General features: G+C 47.4%; 1 protein-coding gene across 3 annotated transcripts in view; it reads left to right on the forward strand.

Moving 5' to 3' along the window:
- The window catches only part of NME7 (NME/NM23 family member 7), an 89,551-nt gene that overhangs the window by 42,511 nt on the left and 27,949 nt on the right, over window positions 1-19,091 (forward strand). For all 3 annotated transcript variants that reach the window (XM_054587803.1, XM_054587805.1, XM_054587804.1), the window contains exons 8-10: window positions 889-953; window positions 3,513-3,581; window positions 4,257-4,358. In XM_054587803.1, the coding sequence (XP_054443778.1) occupies window positions 889-953; window positions 3,513-3,581; window positions 4,257-4,358 (236 nt within the window). The remainder of the gene's footprint in view (window positions 1-888; window positions 954-3,512; window positions 3,582-4,256; window positions 4,359-19,091) is intronic.

Below are 19,091 nucleotides of genomic sequence, written 5' to 3' on the forward strand. Positions count from 1 at the left end.
TGTCATCTGAGAGACCGGTCCCTCTTTTTCTGCCACCCCTCAGCTGCTACCATGAAAATAGCTCCACTCAGTGGCGGGAGCACTAACACTAAATAAAAATGCACGTTCAGGCCCTGGCACTTGCTGGTGTTTTGGAGTTACTAGGTGAGCATCCAGGTGACCCAGAAAATGATGTGTGTGCGTATGTGAGTGTGTGTGTATGTGAGAGGGAATATTTTAGTTGACTTGAAAAAAAAAACACTCAATGTTTTTACAGAAAATGAACAGAATCTCAAAATCCGTCCCCAACTTGCAGAGCCCCCAGGCCCCATCCTCCCACCCCCGATCTGGGGAGTGAAGGCCAACCTGCCCTGTTGCCATCCAGAGCCTTCACCTGTCTGGGTCATGTTTCTCTCCCTTTTCAGCTTTTTTTCCCTTTTGTTTCTTTTTTGACTTCTTATTGCTGCGAGAACGTGCTCGCTGTTCCCCAGGTTTGTGTGAAACTCTTGCCCCCCTCTTCAATTATAATTTGATTATTTCTCCTTCAAGCTCTTCCTTTGAGCCCTTTATGTATCTAGTACTTTGGAATTTTATTTTTTGTAATATTAATTTTAATTGTTTGATTTTCATGCTCCCTGCATCGCTGGACTTCAGTGCCCGATAGGCAAAATAATACCTTGAATGTTTTTTAATCTTCAAGATCACCATTGGAATTCCTGAAGCACTAAGTGAACCAAGTGGCAGTGTAATGCTCAGCATTAGAGATTCAGTTTTCCTTGCAGAAATATGTTATTTCTTCATGTAGCGTGTAAGCAAAGTAAGGTGATTCGATGTAGAAAACTTCTGTGTCTAAGCAGCTGCAGTGCCTTGGAAGTTCTGCGCCTCCCACCGTTTCTTCTGTGCTTTCAGGGCTGCTGGGGAAGATCCTGGTGGCCATCCGGGACGCAGGCTTTGAAATCTCAGCTATGCAGATGGTACGTGGTTTGCAGTGAGCTCCAAAAATGTTTGGCGTTGAATTTTCTCTGTGCACTCAATGCATCAAAGCACCAAAAAATACAGTTACTGAACTTGATATACTTATAATCAAAAAATGTTTTTGAAATTATTTTACCCATATAATCTTTCACTGATAGAACTAATATTCAAATGGTATACCTAATTTAAGCTTATATGGTAGGTTTATACAATTCTTGGAACTTTGCTTGCAGGTATGAGCTAAGACAGTGTATTTAGTTTTTACAAATGAAAAATAGAATTAAGGCAGCCCTGGCTGGCGTGGCTCAGTGGACTGAGCGCGGACCTGCAAACCAAAAGGCTGCTGTTCAATTCCTGGTCGGGGGACATGTCCGGGTTGCGGGCCAGGTTCCCAGTTGGAGGCATGTAAGAGGCAGCCAATTGTTGTTTCTCTTTCACATCGATGTTTCTTTGTCTCCCTACCATCTCTTCTTTCTAAAAATAAATAAATAAAATCTTTTTAAAAAGTAGAATTAGGCTAAGTGGTTATAATGAATTTTCTGTTGTCTAGATTTGTGGCTAAGAAGAGAAGGAGGGAAGAGAATCATTTTGGCTTTTTCGCTGACCAGGACCTTTTGCTGGTTCCTGGATTTTTCCTCCAGCATCTTTTCTGAAGTGGGGACATGTTGGCCCCTATGTGGGCGAATTGCCGTGACGCGTTTCTCGGAAAGCGTTCCCCGAAGGAACACCACCCGCTTCCGTAGGGCTCACGCTTTCGTTCTCCACTTACCAGGGCATTTGACGAGAAACGGGGTACAGATTATTAGAGGAATCAGATACATGATGTGGGTTTTACCATGTTTGAAGGCCAGCAAGTTTATGCTATTATGATAGTGAAGTGCTGATTTTGGAGCTAAGAATTCTCTTACCAATTTAATTTGTGTCCTCTCCTTCTAAGAAGGGAGTGTCTTTGATTTCTCTGGAGGCTTAGGATCACCGAAGAGTGGAGGCCAGGCACCAAGTGAGGCTCCGCCTGCTTTGTGTCCCAGGTTGGTGGGGACGCCTGTAAGCCAGAATAGGTCAGAACTGGGAGAAATTTGCAGAGTCGTCAGGCAAAACTTGGACACAGATGAGGAAGTCGATATTTGAAGAATCTTACCTGAGACTATACAGAAACTGTGAACCCAAACTTTCTCAAAGCAGCTTGGCAATGGACCTGAGCCCGCTGAGAAAAAGGATCAGTGTGGAAATTTTAGCTTTGAGCATTCGTCTAAGTCCTGCTAGATCAACCCATGACCTCGCTCAGTGAGTGGCCATACTAGGTGCTCAGGGAAAACAAGAGTAATTTTAAAAAGATGAATTGAACCTGTGGGAGAGGCGTGGCGATTTAGTGACATTCACAGTCCTTGATTTTTGGAGTAAGAAAGATTTATTTCTGGCTCGTGGGTCAGCTGCTTTCTAGGTATGTGACCTTGGCCAAAGTTCAGGCAGCCTTGTCTGCAGTGTTAGCAGCTAAGCACTGAGAATGCCATTGTTTGCTTCAGTGGGCTCAGTGAAATAACCCTTTCTAATGGAACACTCTGCACTGCAAGACTGGTGGAATTTCCAATGCAAATTACTAGGTATTTAATAAATTATGTTTCCTGGTACTACTTTGTTATATTAATAACACAGGTTGTGTGACTACAGGGTTAAAAACCTGAAATCAAACAAAATTCCCTCCCTGTATAGCTGTGTTGGTTACGAAAAATAAACCCCCTAATTGGAATTATTGTCTGAGCAGGCGGGGATTCCTCCGTAACCATCAGCCCTGGCCACAAGGAGCGAAGTGTGTTGGGAGGAATGGGAGATAAAATTGGAAACTCTGAGGCGATTTTGAAAACATTTAAGGTCTTAGCTTTTGAGACAGTAGAACTTAATGAACTTTTATTTCTGTGTTTGAATCCAGCTTGGACAAGAATGAGTCCTCGTACGCTTATCTTTTTGAAGGGTCGTGGGAATCCCATATGACTTGTGCAAGTGCTTTACCGTGAGCCAGGCTAATTAGGGACTTTTCTGAATGCTTGGGAGAGGAAGGGTTTATGGTCAGCCCTCTCGACAAATCTGAAGCACTTTTCTTTAGTGCTGTTTCTTTCCTGTGCCACTAATTTGTCAGGGAACAACACTGCGTTGTGTGTGGCTTTTTATAGTACTGAGGATGGAGCCTTCCTCCAAAAGGAGGGCGCTGTGCTGGGTACGAGCGCGGGCCGGTCAAGGCCCCTAACCCTCCGCGCCTCGGCCTCCTCTGCGGCCTGGGCTGTCAGCTCTGCTCAGGTCCCAGGTGGTCCGGCCACCACATGAGACACCGCCTATGCCCCATGGAGAACGGCGCTCGACACCTGAAGCACTGTGTAATCGTTCCCCATTTTTATTATGGATGAGCTAATTTCTGACAACACTTTCTTCTTCAAAGAGTATTTAATAATTAAGGTTTACATTTTAAAGTAAAGAAAAAATAATCAAGAGATCATAAATGTTGAAACAAGTTGACTCATTTCATTTGCTTGGTTGACTTATGTTTTGTTTTGTTTTTACTATAGTTCAACATGGACCGAGTCAACGTTGAAGAGTTCTATGAAGTTTATAAAGGAGTAGTGTCTGAGTATAACGTAAGTATCAAAGTAAGTGGAAGCTTTGGTACTGAAAACCATTTGAGTGTCTCACACCTTGGGGATCTCAGCATCATCTTTCATCATGAAAGTATTCCTCAGAGTATCCAGGGTTCTGCCCGTCGCCAGCCACCGACACCCAGGGACAGAGGCATTCTCACCCCTGAGAGACACTGGGTCAGGTTCAAAGACACGATATTGTTTCACTTACGAAATGGAAATCCTCAGGAATGCAAGGGAAATAGCTTGCTGGGGTATTGACTGACATTATCTGTGACATTTAGAATATTCTCAGGGTAGAAGACTGTCCCAAATGGTTTTGAAGGTTAAAAGCAGCTAGTTCTTAACATGATAGTGTAACTCCATAGCAGTGCTTAGTATCTACTTTAATGATAGAGTCATCTGAAAATGTGACTGAGACAGAAGAAACAAGAGTACAAGGGAGTTGTTCAGAGGACAGTGAAGTGGGTCCTTGAAAACAAATGACTAGATTCCAATAAGCCAAACAGTTCCTTAGAGTAACACCTGGTGAGTCCGGGCTGGTGTGGCTCCGTGGAAGAAGGCAAAGGCAGCGTCAGCATTTGGAGGTTAGTGGGATAGTGGTACAGTTAAAGAGGAAGCGTAAACAGTTATTTAATTGTATTAATTTTTAATACTTCGTATTACCTATTGCAGGAGATGGTGACAGAAATGTATTCTGGCCCCTGCGTAGCGATGGAGATTCAACAAACGAACCCTGCAAAGACATTTCGAGAGTTCTGTGGACCTGCTGATCCTGTGAGTGACTGTTTCAATATCAATCAAGTCTGTTTTTTCATTAACTAAATATCTTGACTGGTTTGATAGTTTTACTTTACTTTTTAAAAGAAATAATACAAATGCGAGCATAATAGACAAAACTTTTTATTCAAAACAACATTTTAAAATCATTTTTTATATAATACTCTGAAAAAAAGGTGAATTTTTATTAGAATGGGCAGAAGCATTTACTGTGCCATTTTCTCTCATTGTCTTCTTGCCAAATTGTCTGGGTGGGTAAACGTATCGAGCTCTGTGACAGAAACTGTCTAAGGTATTGATTATCCCCTGACGCAAGGAGGCTACAATGGAGCTGTCAATGTGAGGACTATTGACGTGGTGGCCTCATTCCAGATCCGTAAATAAATGTGAGCGGGGGAACTCGGTGAGACTCAGTATTCTCTAGGATACCTTGCAGCTCCTTTGGGTCGTCTTCATGTGGACTTTGGGTGGCGAGGATCAGAGAGGGGCCGAGAAGCAGGAGTCGCGTGACAATGTGCATGAGGAACCTCCGTGCGGATGTTACAAGCTGGGCAGGACCGTGGGAAGTATTACTGGTTTTAAACACTAACTGAAGTTCACGTCTGCTCTTTCACTTCGCTGTCACTTGTAAACAATGTATTGGAAATGAGCGGCCCACTCGACGCGGCCTGCCGCAGGCAGCGCCTCCGGAGTGCCCTCGGACCCAGGGGCCAGCCGGCGGCAGCCGCCAGGGGCCGGCTCGCCTGCGGGCTGCGCAGTGAAGCCCTGTCGGGAGCGGCCCGGGACCGAAGGGCACAGGCCTCGAGGGGTGCAGAACACTTCCAGAGAAGCTGCGAGTGAGGCCTGAAATATGGTTTGGGTGAAACGCAAATGCCGAAGGGCTGTCTGTTTAGTAAAGGAGCAGTTGTTACGACGCGGAGGGAGCTGAGAAAGCTGTGTTCGCGGGAGAGGACACACGTGCGCTCAGCTAAGCAACGCCCTGGCTTTCGTACTGTAAGCAAGTGTCCTGTGTGCAGCCCACTCGGTGCCACGTTCTCACGTGTCTGTGCTTTCATGGTGGTTTCCCTGCCTAAAACGGCCCCGTGCACTGTGCTGAGCGCTGTCCCCGTCCCCGAGAGCGGCAGCGCGGCTGTGTGTGCCGGGGGTGCCGGTGGGACACAAGCGTCATGCGCAAGTCCAGGGCCGTGGGCCGGATTCAGGGTCCCTGAGGCAACAGGAGATGTTGAACAAGGCGTCCTCAACCAGAAACACGCGTAAGACGAGGCTGTGTGCTCATTGCCTGCGAAAAAGGTTGCGACCGGAGGCTCGTGAAACCTAACCCTGCATTTCTCAGTATTTCAGTTTCCACTAACTCAGGGGTCACGGCGACCTTACAGACACAACCACGGTGACGAACAAGAGGCAGCTATGCAAGGCTGAACACACCTTGCCCACAGGGCTACGGCCTGCAGCTCCCACCGCCACATGGAGTCGGCGCCGGAGCTTTCTGACTTTTCAAGTTTTGCTAATCTCATTGGCTTCAGAAAATATCATTCTGTTTTAACATGCATTTCCCTGATCATTACAGCTAAGCACATGTATGTGAAGGAGGAGTCTTTTCTGTGACTCGTTCCCCAGTTTTCCTTCCTCTCCTTTGTCTTCCTCAAACAGAAAATTATAACCAACTAATCTTTAAATATGTCTGACATTAAAAGAAGGAGGAGAATGTGTCCTGAAGAAATTTCTCTGTTCTTTTGCTGGCTGCTTGTCCCATGAGATCAAGATGCCTATTTAGCCCGGGCCCAAAGAGACCCATCCCTGAGACAGAGGTCCGAGTTAAAATTATTTTAGTTCTTGGCCAAGAAAAGCAGTCCCATCAAAACAGAACAACCTCCTTAAAGAAAGATACATGCACATACAGAGTGGGAGCTCTGGGAACTGACCTCTGGCTGATGGACCCTCTTGTCACCCAACACTTACATTATCTTCCGAGGATTTCCGAAGTGGGTTATGAGATAAGAGGAACTTAGTCCGTGCTAGGCTTTCAAAGCCCTGAGAAAACCAGGCGTACAAGATATGGAAGCGGCCCAGGTACCCATCAGTAGATGGGTGGATAAAACAACAATGGGACATTCACACAATGGAATACTGCTCAGCTGTAAAAAAGAAGATAATTTTACCCTTTGCAACAGCGTGGATGGACCTGGGAATGTTATGCTAAGTGAACTAAGCCAGTCAGAGAAAGACAAATACCGTATGACCTCACTCGTGTATGAAATCTAATGAACAAACAGACCCAACAAGGAAAACGGGGACAGACCCACAGGTGGAGAGCAGATGACAGCGTGTGGGGGGCAGGGTTGGGGATGGAGAGGTGGAGCAAGAAGGAGAAAGGACTCATGGCCACGGGCCACAGTGTGGTGACTGCAGGGGGGTGACAGGGTTTCAGGGGGTTAAGTGGTGATGGAGAAATGACAATACAATTTTTTCTAAAGAAAGAAAACCGGGCATAGAGGATCTTGGTGAGAGTGTGTCCTTCAAGGCGAAACCTGGGAGGCGTGCGGGAAGCATGCGGTTTGAAGGCTGAGCTTCCCTGTGGGGACAGAACGGAGCAGAGTGGACAGCCCAGGAAGAGGCCTCCGTGCGGTCCTCGCCACTGGCCCTTTCGAAGGCTGGCGGCCCCTCTTCCCAAGCGGCCGGTCTACAGAGGGGCACAGCCTGGTTTGTAACGTACGGCAGAGCCGGCGGTGGCTCCTCTGAGGCCCTCAGGCACCTGCCTTCACGTGGGAAACCCCAAAGTTTTAATCCGACTTCCGCCATTTCAGGAAATGATAACAGACCCCAGAGCAAGGCCCTCAGGGACGTCGGAGCCTCTGGCAGGAGAGGAGGCCCAGGGCGACCAGGAAGTAAAGTCGGGCCACGTCCGCATGCAGAGGTGCTGCCTGCTTTGTGTTCGAAGAAGGGATGACGGGGTCACCATCAACTGGACTGAAGGAAGAGATGGCGTCTCCTTCAAGGGGGCTGAGGACTAGCTCAGCCGCAGAGAGGAGGGGCCCGACTGGGAAATGGGACAGCAGCTCGATCTAAAACAGGCCAAGGCATCGGCCCGCAGACACGGCCACACTGACCCGTGCCCTGGGCTGGCCAGATAAAGAACCCCAGTGCTCGCCGCCCATGACAACAGTAACACGCGTGCCGGTCAGTTACGGGAAGTGGAGTGGGAGGCGGGTGGCGTGAGTGGGAGAGGCATGCTGCTGTTGTAAACAGGTGGTCAGGCGGGTTCCTTTGAGAAGGTTCCACTGCACAGAGTCCTGAGGAGGCGGGAGAGCCAGCCACGCAGCTGCCACCTGGAAGAAGGGCCACCAGCGTTCAGGCCTCGGGCTGGGAACGTCCTAACGCAGGGTCGCATGCTTGTCTGCAGACTCCTCTCTTCCCATGTCAGTCGTGTCACAGATGCTAATTTTGTTTGTTTAAAGATCAGTATGAAATAACTGAGGACAGCAAAGACTCAAAATTCAGTGTGATTTGATACGGGTCAGGATCACTGGCAGATAGGAGGCCAACTTGGTTTACCAAAAATGCACAAACCTGGCCGTGGACCCTCTAATACCTCTACATTCACAAAAACAAAAGAGAAGATTCAACACCTTAAAGTTCCTTGCCCGCACCTGTCCCTAAAAAGTCATATCTCTTTAAAAAGAGCAAAATCGGCAGTTATCACTTCTTGCAAGTGACTGGCCCAATGCATGCCATGAGGAAAAAGTGCTTCTAGTAAGTGAGGGGCCTGTCGTACATGTAATATTCCTTTTCCCAAGAAGGACTTTCAGTCTGTGAGTCTTTTCATTTACTTTGGTGAATCAGCAAAGGCAAAAAAGAGGAGAATCAATTAAAAGTGACTTACAAGACCCTCAGGCCACTGAAAGGTCAACTGCAGGAGATGGGAATGAAAATGATATAAAAGACATGAAAAGTGGTAAAAAGCTATAAATATAAAAGTTAAATTATGAAATAATAAAAATAGCAGACCAGAGCAAGTGGAAAACAGGCTACCCACCCCCCGCGCCTCCCCCCACATTCTCCCCCTTATCTCCTCCAAGAAGACGGCTCTCCTGTGCTCCCAGGTGTGCGCTTCCTGTCAAAGCTGGCGGCTGCCTGGCTGCCGTGTGCACGGCGAACCTGCAGACCCACGGCTGCTGTTGCGCCGGCTTTAGAGGGCTCCCCATTCTCCTTGTGCCCGGATGCTTCTTCACCCCCCACGTGGCCGTGAAGGTGAGGGCGCTGCAAGCGTCGATCGGGGGCTGCAGTTGAACGTCCATGACGGGATGAGTTTGCAGGTGTGGGCTCTGTGAATAATGCGGATCGACCGTGTTGCCTACATCTTCTCATAAGTTGGAATGACATTTATAAAAGAAAAATAAATTTTAAAAAGAATGAGCAATGCCTGCCTAATAAAATATCCTGGTTAAAGAAAATAATATTTCTTGAAGAGTAGACGGCTGTAAAGGTTTATTACAGTTAGCTTGAAAAAGTACAAAATACATGCTAGAAAATTCTTGCATTTCAGAATAGCTGTTTGTCTTAGATTTCTTTTGCTTTGATATTAAATAACATTAAGCCCCAGAACTTGTCAAAGATAATAGCCTGCTCTGTGATTATAAAACATAAAACACTGTGACCTAATAAGAGTAACAGAGAAACAGTTGACATTAAACTGCTGAATAAAACAATATTTTACAATATTGTTCCGTGACAAGTGAAACAAAGCTTTATTCAAATATAACATCACTGGTTCAACAGTAATATTTTCCCAGAAAGACAAGAGATGTAATTCAAATTTATGAGTAAGATTTTTGGAACTGTATATATCGTCTTCTGGTAATGTATACATTTTTCAACTAAATTAACTTACAATGAAAATATTTATCTCTCTTTGTTGTTGTTGTTCTAGTTGTTGAGTATCAGGACTGGGATTCAAACCTGTATATGGCTGCTCCTAAACTAACACCTTTAATCAGCACATTCTACTGTCTTGTTCCGTGTCTCTGTGACTCTGTGACATTACCGGGACATAAAGCATGTGTAAATCAAATGACTTTTGAAAAATAGACATGAAAGTACTTTTCTCTTTATAAAGTTTAAAGCTAGACATTGCGTAACCTTTTTCCAGGTGGCTTCATTATACTGACCCAAAAGCCACAAAATAAATGAGTCTTTGCTTCATATTGCATATGTCATAGTTACTTATATTATGGATAGATGGTTAAAACCTAAGAAAACGCCTAAAACTTGGACTAAAGACAAAAGAGGCTCTCCACCTCTCACTTTAACCCCTAGACAGAACATATACTTACAGAAACAAAATGTTTTCCCTGTGGAGCTGCTTAAAACACCATTTTTATACATATCTGAGGGACAGTGTTTGTGCTTAATTCTTTCTCAGCAGTTGTTATGTCCCCAGTCTGGCCTGCAGTGGGCCTCCTTCCTGCAGGCCGTCAAACACGGGGGCTGGCCCTCCCCTGCAGCCTTTGAGTCCGTCACGCCACGGAGAACTGCGGCGCACGCATACAGGACAGTGCAGGCTAGTACGAGGAAGGAACGGAGAGCGAGGTAGATTCTGTGATCTCAAAGTCCTTACCGTCCAGACAAGAGCTGGCGGGCGTGCGGGAATGCGGGGCAGTCCGGAGGCGGAGCGGGTCCACGGTGCCTTGGGCTGGGCCAGGAGGAGGCAGCGCAGTGGAAGTGTGGGGGAGGGGCTGCGCAGCTGGGCTTACAGGCCGGTCCGTGTGTGAGTCCCTGGCGCTGTGACCTGCCCTCTGACCCTGGAACCTCTGCCCTGTCCACCCCTCTTTCCCCGTTTTATTTGTGACTGCGACATCACTGGGAGTCTGTCACGCTGCAGTGACACCCATTCTGGCTCTGGCATGTCGTATTTAGGACATACTCCTGTATTCTAATAGAGCACGTATGGTATGTATTCGGTATTATGCTGCTGCAGTGGTATTTCAGAGGGGTTCATATCCAAAATATATAAAGAACTCATACAAATCAACAGCAAAAAATAATAATAATAATTTGCTTAAGAAATGGATCTGAATAGACATTTTTCCAGCAAAGACATACAGATGTCAAATAGATGTATGAAAAGATGCTCAACATCACTGATCACCAGGGAGATGCAAATCCAAACCACAGTGAGATACTGCCTCCCGCCGTCGGGATGCCTGTTCTCTGAAGGACGAGAAATGGCAAGTGCTGGTGAGGACGTGGAGCAAAGAGACCCTCACGCGCTCTGGGTGGGAATGCAGACTGGCGTAGCCAGTGAGCCATAAGAAATGAAGGAAATCGTGCCATTTTTGACAGCGCGATTGGACCCTGAGCACATTGTGCTACATGAGACAGAAAGACAAATGCCTTGTGATCTCATTGATATGTAGACTCTAAAAACAAAAACAAAAACAAAAAATCACAGACACAGAGAACAGACTGGGAGATTCCAGAGAGAGGGGTCAGGGAGTGGGCGAGTGGATGAAGATGGTCAAATACAAACCATCTTTTTATAACTTCTAGTTACAAAATACCTAAGTCCTGGGGACGTCGCGTGCAGCACGGGGGCTCTCGTTAATAATACTGTATTGTGCCTTTGACAGTTGCTAGGAGATTAGATTTTAAAAGTCCTCATCACAAAAAAAAAAAAATTGTAACTGTGTCGTGATGAATGTGAACTAGACTCACTGTAGTGATCATTTTGCAATATGTACATGTATCAAAATCACCTCAATCTCATATAATGCTATTTGTCAATTATATTTCAATTTTTAAAAAGAAGTGAAAGACAACTGGTTTTAAACAAATACAGAATTATCAGGGGAAGGGTACAGATGAGATCCAGAACACACATTTCATTCTCTCTCCCTCTCGCACCCTCAAACACAGAAGAACTATTATAGCTGGTTTAAACAATAACTTGGATCTTTGACAATTGTATCAGGCCATGCAATTAAAACGCCAGTACTTATTAGCCCTCCAAAGGGGAAAAAAAGAAAGATATTTTCCTAGAGGATCTGAAACTACCACTGAAAGAACACCTGAACAGTAAAGTGAGAACACAGTTTTCTTCAGATCAGTACCGGCGTACCAGTCCCCAAGGGAAACAAGGCTTCTGACACGGAATTATTTTCTCACATTGGTGTTTACTGTCACTTAGGAAGAACCTTTGGGGCGTTCTCTGGGTTGGCCCGTGCATTTCTGGAATGCAGGTGTGCATGTACCGTTGACAGAGTTGTATAATTAGATATAGATTATATTTTTTTCCTAGTGTCATGGAGAATGCAGAAGAGTCGTCTCTGTGAACAAGGGTTCCAGAGGGTGGCTATGGATGGGCTTAGGGTTTACTAGAAATAAATTTTACTGGAACAGATTGTCGCCCTACTGCCTGCATTCTTGTTGGGTCGAGGTTTGTCTCGTTTCATTCGGCTGAAATGGGCGAGTCCTCTGTGGGTGTGGATGTTGAGCATAGGATGACAGACGTCAGCCCCGTCCCCCGGAACTGGAAATCTAATGAGGGATGTGGTCATTAAGCAAATGATGACATGACTACTAGGAGTCACAGCCACGGCCAGTGCCGACAGAGCGGGCTCCTTGGGCGGGGGCCTGCAGGGAGAGGCGGGGGCCTGCAGGGGGGCGGGGCCTGCAGGGGGAGGTGGGGGCCTGCAGGGGGGGCGGGGGCCTGCAGGGGGCGGCGGGGGCCTGCAGGGGGCGGGGGCCTGCAGGGGGCGGCGGGGGCCTGCGGGGGGGCGGGGCCTGCAGGGGGAGGTGGGGGCCTGCAGGGGGGGCGGGGGCCTGCAGGGGGAGGCGCTGGGCCAGCCGAGGCGCAGCCTGGACTCCTGGGATTCCCGTTCGTTCTCAAATCTGAAGGGCAGAGAACAGCCGCGGGGGCAGCCTTAAGTCTGGGGTGAACCCCGCACATTCTAGGAGTTCAGAGAGGCCCAGGTCGGCTCTCGCTTCCGGGGCAGAGAGGAGGGCGGGCTGCAGGGCGACTGGAGGGAGAGTTCAGGGCGGCCTGTGAAGGCCGTGTCCCCTTCACCAGCGAGTGAGGGGCGAGCGCGAGGGGAGGTTCCAAGGAAGAGTTTCAACGAGGGGTCGATGGCATTAAAGTTGTGTTTCCAAAGACCACGGTGACTACCTTGTGGACAGCTGCTGGGAACTGAGTCTTGTCATTCCGACTGGAGGTCACGAATCCCCGGTCGATGACCACCATGGATGGGGACGGAGGAAGGTTTTGACATGTGTTTTGGAAGGAGAGCTGGCAGGGCTCCCCGCTTGGGGCCTGGGTGTGAGTGGCCTGGCAGGTTAGCTGCTGTAGATAAACAAATTTGCAGCAGAACAGATTGTTAAGTTTTGGAAGAAATACAGCAACAGTGATTAAAATACCAAAGCCTCATTAATTGTAGTCATCGTTTAACTGTTCTTCCTGAGCTAATGATTTAAATTTTAGGTACAGAGAAATAGCTTTTATTCTCAGAAGGAGGAGTTAGAAATAGAATAAAAAAAGAAAACATTCAATCTTGAGCTTAAATTATGTTACTTAGGCACCACTGATCAGCTTTTAGGAAACTTGGGACCCTTGGTTTTTGATAGGAAGTTCCTGAGCATGGCTGTTTCGTTTGTTCTTAAAGAAAGCAGTCTGGCAACGGTGGGCTCTTGCTCAGGTCCTTCAGTGTTAATTTTAATTTTGGAGATTCTTTCTGAACTCAGGTTTTGCAAAAACAAAAATGCTATATGTCACCCTGCTGTAAGCAGCAGATGTTGCTTCTTGTTAGTTCTGCTTTGGGGATTAAGAAGTGGGTGGAATTAGTTGATTAGGATCCTAAAACAGATGGTCCATGAAAAAAAATTCTTTAAAACCTTACTGAGTTGAAATCCAACTAATAATACTTTTCTCCCAAATCTGTAACTCTGTGGGTATCTTTTTACTACTTTGTTATCTCCTGTAACCATGATCCAACCCATTAAAGGTTATATTTAGAAACCGTGTGGGATTGTACCCAGTTTTGGCCTTTAAACATTCCTATTAAATACCATAATTTGCTAGGAATTGTGATACTTACTGCCATGTCATATTTAATCTTGCACAAAATGCGAATGAAGCACTGGTTGAATCTCTAATGACAGAGTCTCTCTAGTTTGGAGCTACAGGAAATGAGGAGAATAGAAATGTGCCTTCCTCTCCTTCAGGGAGGTTTCACTGTCACCTTAGTTTCAATGTGACTGTGAAGGCAGACTTCCCCCGAGAAGTGTTCAGATCACAACCGCTGTTCCTTTGTCCCTCCGGCCGCTAGCCTCACTCAGCTGGCTTCGGCGTTCCGAGGTGACACAACGTAGCCTTGACGCAACGTGCTTCTTGCCACCACTCTCATTTACTCACTCACGAGCCAGCCGAGCCACCAGCCAACCCGCCAAGCAACCAAACGTTGACAGACCCCCCTCTAGGTGCCTAGTCCTCTTAGGCGTGGGCAGCAAGAAGGCAGAGGGCCCCCTTCCCTGAGCCCGGGGGCTTAGGGCCCAGTGCAAGGGAATCCTGGGTAATCAGTAATTCCAGTGAGGTCTTGTAATTGCTGTGACGAACATATGTATCAAACGGGCACCCCCCCCAAAAAAAATTATGATCAAATAAGACTGAGAAAGCCTAGGTAAAGTCAAGTTCACCTAGTTTCTCTGCACGGTGCCCTGGCTCACGCAGGCAATGCTGACATCTCCAAAGAGGGCGTCTGAGATGAAGTATTTTCCAACTTTGTTGCCGGAAGGTAGAGAGAGAACAGTCAGGATGAGAAGAGATTCCAAACCATAACTCTTGCTAAGCTGGCTGTGTGGGGCGTGAAGAGACCATGAAGAGCTTTGAAATGGAGCTTTGACTCTTTAGGAATGAGGGGTTGATAACGCTAACTTTCAAGTAGTTTCTCCCGGATCCCCAGGCTGCACGCCCCGCACGCTCCCCCTGGGTCTTTGCGTGCACGCTGAGACCTCTGTGCTCGCCTGTCCTCACCGACCAGTGTCAGAGAGTCGGGCGTCTGCCCTGCTCCTGGCGCTTCCTCGCCGCGTCCCGCACGGGTGCTCGCAGGTAGGCCGTCTCTAGCTACAGAGCGAGGGCGGCCGTCCACTGTTGAAGGCACTGGGAGACATAGTTTTGTTTCTGTTGGGCGGTTTTCTCTTCCCCCTGCTTCTGGTGCTGAGGGAATGGACGGACACTTGGTTTGGAGACTCCCCTTCCCCCTTGGGTACAGCCTGAGACCAGCCTAGAGCGCAGAGTCCTGCCCTGGAGCCTGTAGACCCCGAAAGTTTGGGGGCATAGAGTTTGGGAGTCTGTGCACTTGGCCGAGGGGGAAAATCGCGCACTGTTGGGACCGACCTCTGACTGAAGGGTCGAGGCCCCGTGAGCACAAGCATCGCGCCGCGGTGGTGGCTGCACCTCGCCCCGGTAACCACCACACATCAGGTTTCCACATCCGGTCACAGCCGTGAATAGCTTAGAATAGCTTAGAATAGCATTGAGAGCCCTTTCGACTTTGAAGGTGCGGCATAGTTATTGGCTCAGCTGCTAGATCTTAATAAAGAGGACATTTAGCTGGTTTCTAGAATGTCCCCCTTCCATACATCTGCATCCCCAGCTTTCAGTACGTGTACCTGAGTGATTCTCACAGAAAACTTTGCCTCTAAGTGCCCTGTTTCCCTCTCATGTATTTTCCCTCTTATTTTTAAAAAATATTCCCCCTTAGCAATCCTTTCACCTTTCTTTGGCTGCATGAACTGTTTTCTCCCAAATGATGCTGTTTTCCTCAGGGTCTCTCCGCTTGACGCTCTACCTTCTTCCCCTTTCCGTTTCCTTTGTGTTCATGGCGAAGATCACTTGCTTGGACTGTCTTAGCAAATAACTGTGTGCCAGTCAGACGTGTGCCCACTCCAGTCAGAAGGAGGCGCTGGGGTTTCCACCGGGGATGGGGCAGAGCCACCTGTGGGGGCGGCTGGCACTGGAAAGTCCCAAGAGGCAGCAGCCGCCGCGCCACCAGCCCTGTCTCCCCCGTGCCCATGTGCTGCCTGTCAGCCTCAAATGTCAGCCTTGCCGCAGTCCTTGGAAACAATAGTAGGCTTTGTGTCGAGGTGGGAGGAAAACATTTCCAAGCCTTCTGGAGACCCTGAGAAGTTGCCGTTTTTGGACATGAAAGAGCCTGCCACCTGACCAGTCGGTCACTGGGCAGAAGCCCCTGACCCCAGTGCCAGGCTGGGCCCAGGATCGGTTACGGTTGGCACGGAGGGACTGAGCCACCGTGTTCCCGGGAGGCTCTTAATAAGACTTTTTATTTATATCTCAGTGAGACAGTCCTGCCACTTCCAGAGCCAAAGAAAGGGATTTCAGGGGCCTTAAATGTCGCCTTGCAGACGAGCGCCCCCCTGTCGCCGTTGGTCAGTTTGGGCGGGGGGCTCGGGACAGCAGGACGGTGGCCGCGGCCGCGGCCCTCTGTCGTGAGTGCTGGCGCGGTCTTGAAAGCTTGAAAGCGCTGAAAATATGATGGAAATATTAACTCGCAGTACATATGATTTAGGAATTTACGACTCATATCATATATTTTTTTAAAAATATGTTCTTTCCAATAGAATTCCTTTCAGTGGTGCTTCCAAAACAGGTTTCCCTACATTTTAAGAAAAACCTAAATTTGACATTTACTGTAAAAAAGTACACGTAAGCGGGGAGCACAGCCTGCCCTCCGTCACAGCAGGCTGTGCATCCCAGAATAAACCCACGTGGTCTCCCACGATGCCTCACTCCAGGGCCTCAGGCTCGTGCCCTGACCGTGCGCCCTCCGCAGGCCCCCGCGACACAGCTGTTCAGCCAGGCCCCTGTCCCGGCCCCGCCGTCCGCCCGGCCCCGGGTGTGCTGGGCGCACGGGACGGCTAGAGGGTGCGTGCGAGCAGAGGACGGGCGAGCTCGCCCTCCTGCAGCCTCCCTCCTCGCCCAAGGACCGTCCAGGCGGCATTTACTGCCCCAGCCTGGAGTGACGGTGCCTTCCTCCAAACCTGCACACCGCTGGCTGTCTCCTCCAGCAGCTGGCATGTGCTCTTGGTGTAGAATTTATCCTTTATGACACCCCTCGCCTCCTGGTCTAGACACCGATTAGGTGTTACACTTTTTGGGTATCTCCAATGCCAGAAAGACGCTCTAACACAGAACCTCTTCAGCTTCCATGAACGTAGGAGCCCCCTGGAATCCTGTTGAATCGTGTATGGTATTTCCATCAGTTGGTGGAGGCTGAAATTCTGCATCGATGACAGGCTCAGGGGATGTGATATAGCTGGTCCACAGACCTCACCTCCAGGGCCAAGTCTCTGGCGGACTGTCAGCAAATGTCTCTTCATGATGTTATTTGTTTCAACAACAGCAACAACAAAAAGTAAAAGGACAAAAGGTTTAAATTGCATTAAATGTCTCCTTGGTCTGCAATATGAAAACAGCACTAAGAAGTGAACAGAGGTTTAAGTCCATTTCTGTGAATAATGGGAGATGGGGGATGTCATTTTTGTTTCTGTTTTTCAGGATTTCTTTATCTGATCGATGGACTTGAGCTTACTCATTTTAATAGTTATGAAACAAGATGAGATTATGTGTGAATGACTTCTACTTTTGACTTCACTAGGTTCAGGCTTAAAAGCAAAAGTCTTTATACCGCATTTCAGTCATCTGAGCTACCCGGTCTTTTTCTAACTTTTGCTCTTATTTGGGACATCAAGCTTTGGGGAACCTCAGATTCCATGACTTTCCTATTTCAGGGTCAAGAATCATGCATATACTTACTGTAAACCCTATGAAGTCTTTCCTTCCCTTTTTCGATGGAACTCGAATGTAGGCCGCTTAGTTTTATCAGCAAACAGTGATGCTGAGTTCCCAGGCTTCAGTGGCAGCCAACTCACGCTCCTTATGGCGGGGCGCAATTCCAAGTCCCCTCGTCTCCCTGAACAGAGAAGGCATTAAAAGCAGTCCTCGGAGACTATGAGGACTTCTAACTTGGGTCGCTAGTGTTAGAGTCTCCCAGCAGGGCTCATTTTTCAGGTGTTTTGGTACGAACAGCTCGCTCACTTCCCTCGGGTGAGAGGCAGTGCTGGCCCGTCCTTCCTCGCCAGCCCCTCCCCCTGGCCACTTCATTCAGTTTGGCTCCTCCCCAGCCAGAGCGTGGGAACTGACCCTGTCCTGCTCCGCAGTGGTGAAGCAGGACATCCTGACTTAATTGTTACCATTTTCTTTCTGATTACTGAAGTGGTTCATGTATGACCGCCACCCTCACACCCCCAAAAAGCAACAAACAAAAAAATAAGGAAAACTAAGGAAGAGAACCAAGACTCAACAAAACAAGAATGTTTCTCTACTTCCCAGAAACAAGCACTGCTGACTTAACACTTCGGCCTCCAACCGAAATGTGTTTTTATGCATCTTATAAAAATAATATCATAAAATATTTACTTTTTGCAGTATCCTTATTTACTTAAAAATATGTTGCACTCTTCCTAACGTATTAAATATTCTTCCATAACATAAAAGCCGCATGGCATTCCACCTGCGGGTTGGTTCATTGCTCCTCCACTGTTGATTTTCAAAAAGTCTACGTACAAGGAGATTGCAGAAACCAGGTTTGAACATACGTGTTTGCACAAGTTTTTTATGATTACCTTAGAGTAAATTCCTGCAGGTGAAATTGCTGGGTCAGAAGACAGGTGATGTTTATACATTTACAAGGTGTTTTGTCATTTTCTTTCTACAACAGCAATACTAGGCTTAATAGGCTTTGACTTCAGTAATTACATGGTTTCCTTTGTAAAATATTTTCTCTGAAGAGCAAGACCTATGTTGGTCATCCCGAGGTGCACTAACACACATGAGAGCCGTGCCCCATGCGATACCCCTTGACCCGAGGCAGCATCAGGCAGGAGGCAGCAGCAGGCAGGAGGCAGCGCGCGCGCGCGCTGCCCGCCCTGCTCGCCCTGCCGGTGCCCCGCCGAGCTCTGCCGCGGGCTCGGCACTCGGGGACTCCGCGCTGCGCACGCCGTGCACGAGGCGCGCGCTCAGGAACTGTAGCTAAGAACGCATGTGTTTGCGAGAGCAGTAGCTTTTCTTAAGTCATGCTTCTGTGTGCACAGGATTTTACCTGGTTAACATTCTATACCCTGAGTCGAGACAACCACAGAGAAAAAGAGAAGAGGGAAGCTGGTTATCCATTTCTGCTCTCCCTTGGAACACTCGGACTAGTAAACCTCAGCAGCTGGTAATTTGTTGTAGTTAAAAACTAGCTTGTTACCAGGTTTTTGAAACAGAATTAAATATATAAATGATTATATTTGGAAAGTGGCTCAATTACATAAGCCTGTGGACCAGGACACTTGTTTAAATATAGGACCCTTTTTGATACAGCTTATTAATTAAATAAAGCAAATGGTCATATATTTTATTAATTTAAATATTTTTATCCAGGAAACTAAGCCTTTCACAAGGTGATATATTTATATTTAGCACACAAATTGGCAATTTTGTGATTTTTAAAAATTCATTGTTTAAGAATGCGCTCAGGTACATACCGCTATAATATTAAAATATCCATTGACGTACATATAATTGGATTATACCTTAACTCTGTATATTTCTTAAAAGCTTACAACAATGCCATTAATATATTTATTTATTCTACATTTCCTTTTTTCAGTAAAAATTTA

This window comes from Pteronotus mesoamericanus, unplaced genomic scaffold (assembly GCF_021234165.1).
Source record: "Pteronotus mesoamericanus isolate MK-2021 breed Mesoamerican mustached bat unplaced genomic scaffold, CSHL_Meso_final scaffold_1186, whole genome shotgun sequence".
NCBI classification, from domain to species: Eukaryota; Metazoa; Chordata; class Mammalia; order Chiroptera; family Mormoopidae; genus Pteronotus; species Pteronotus mesoamericanus.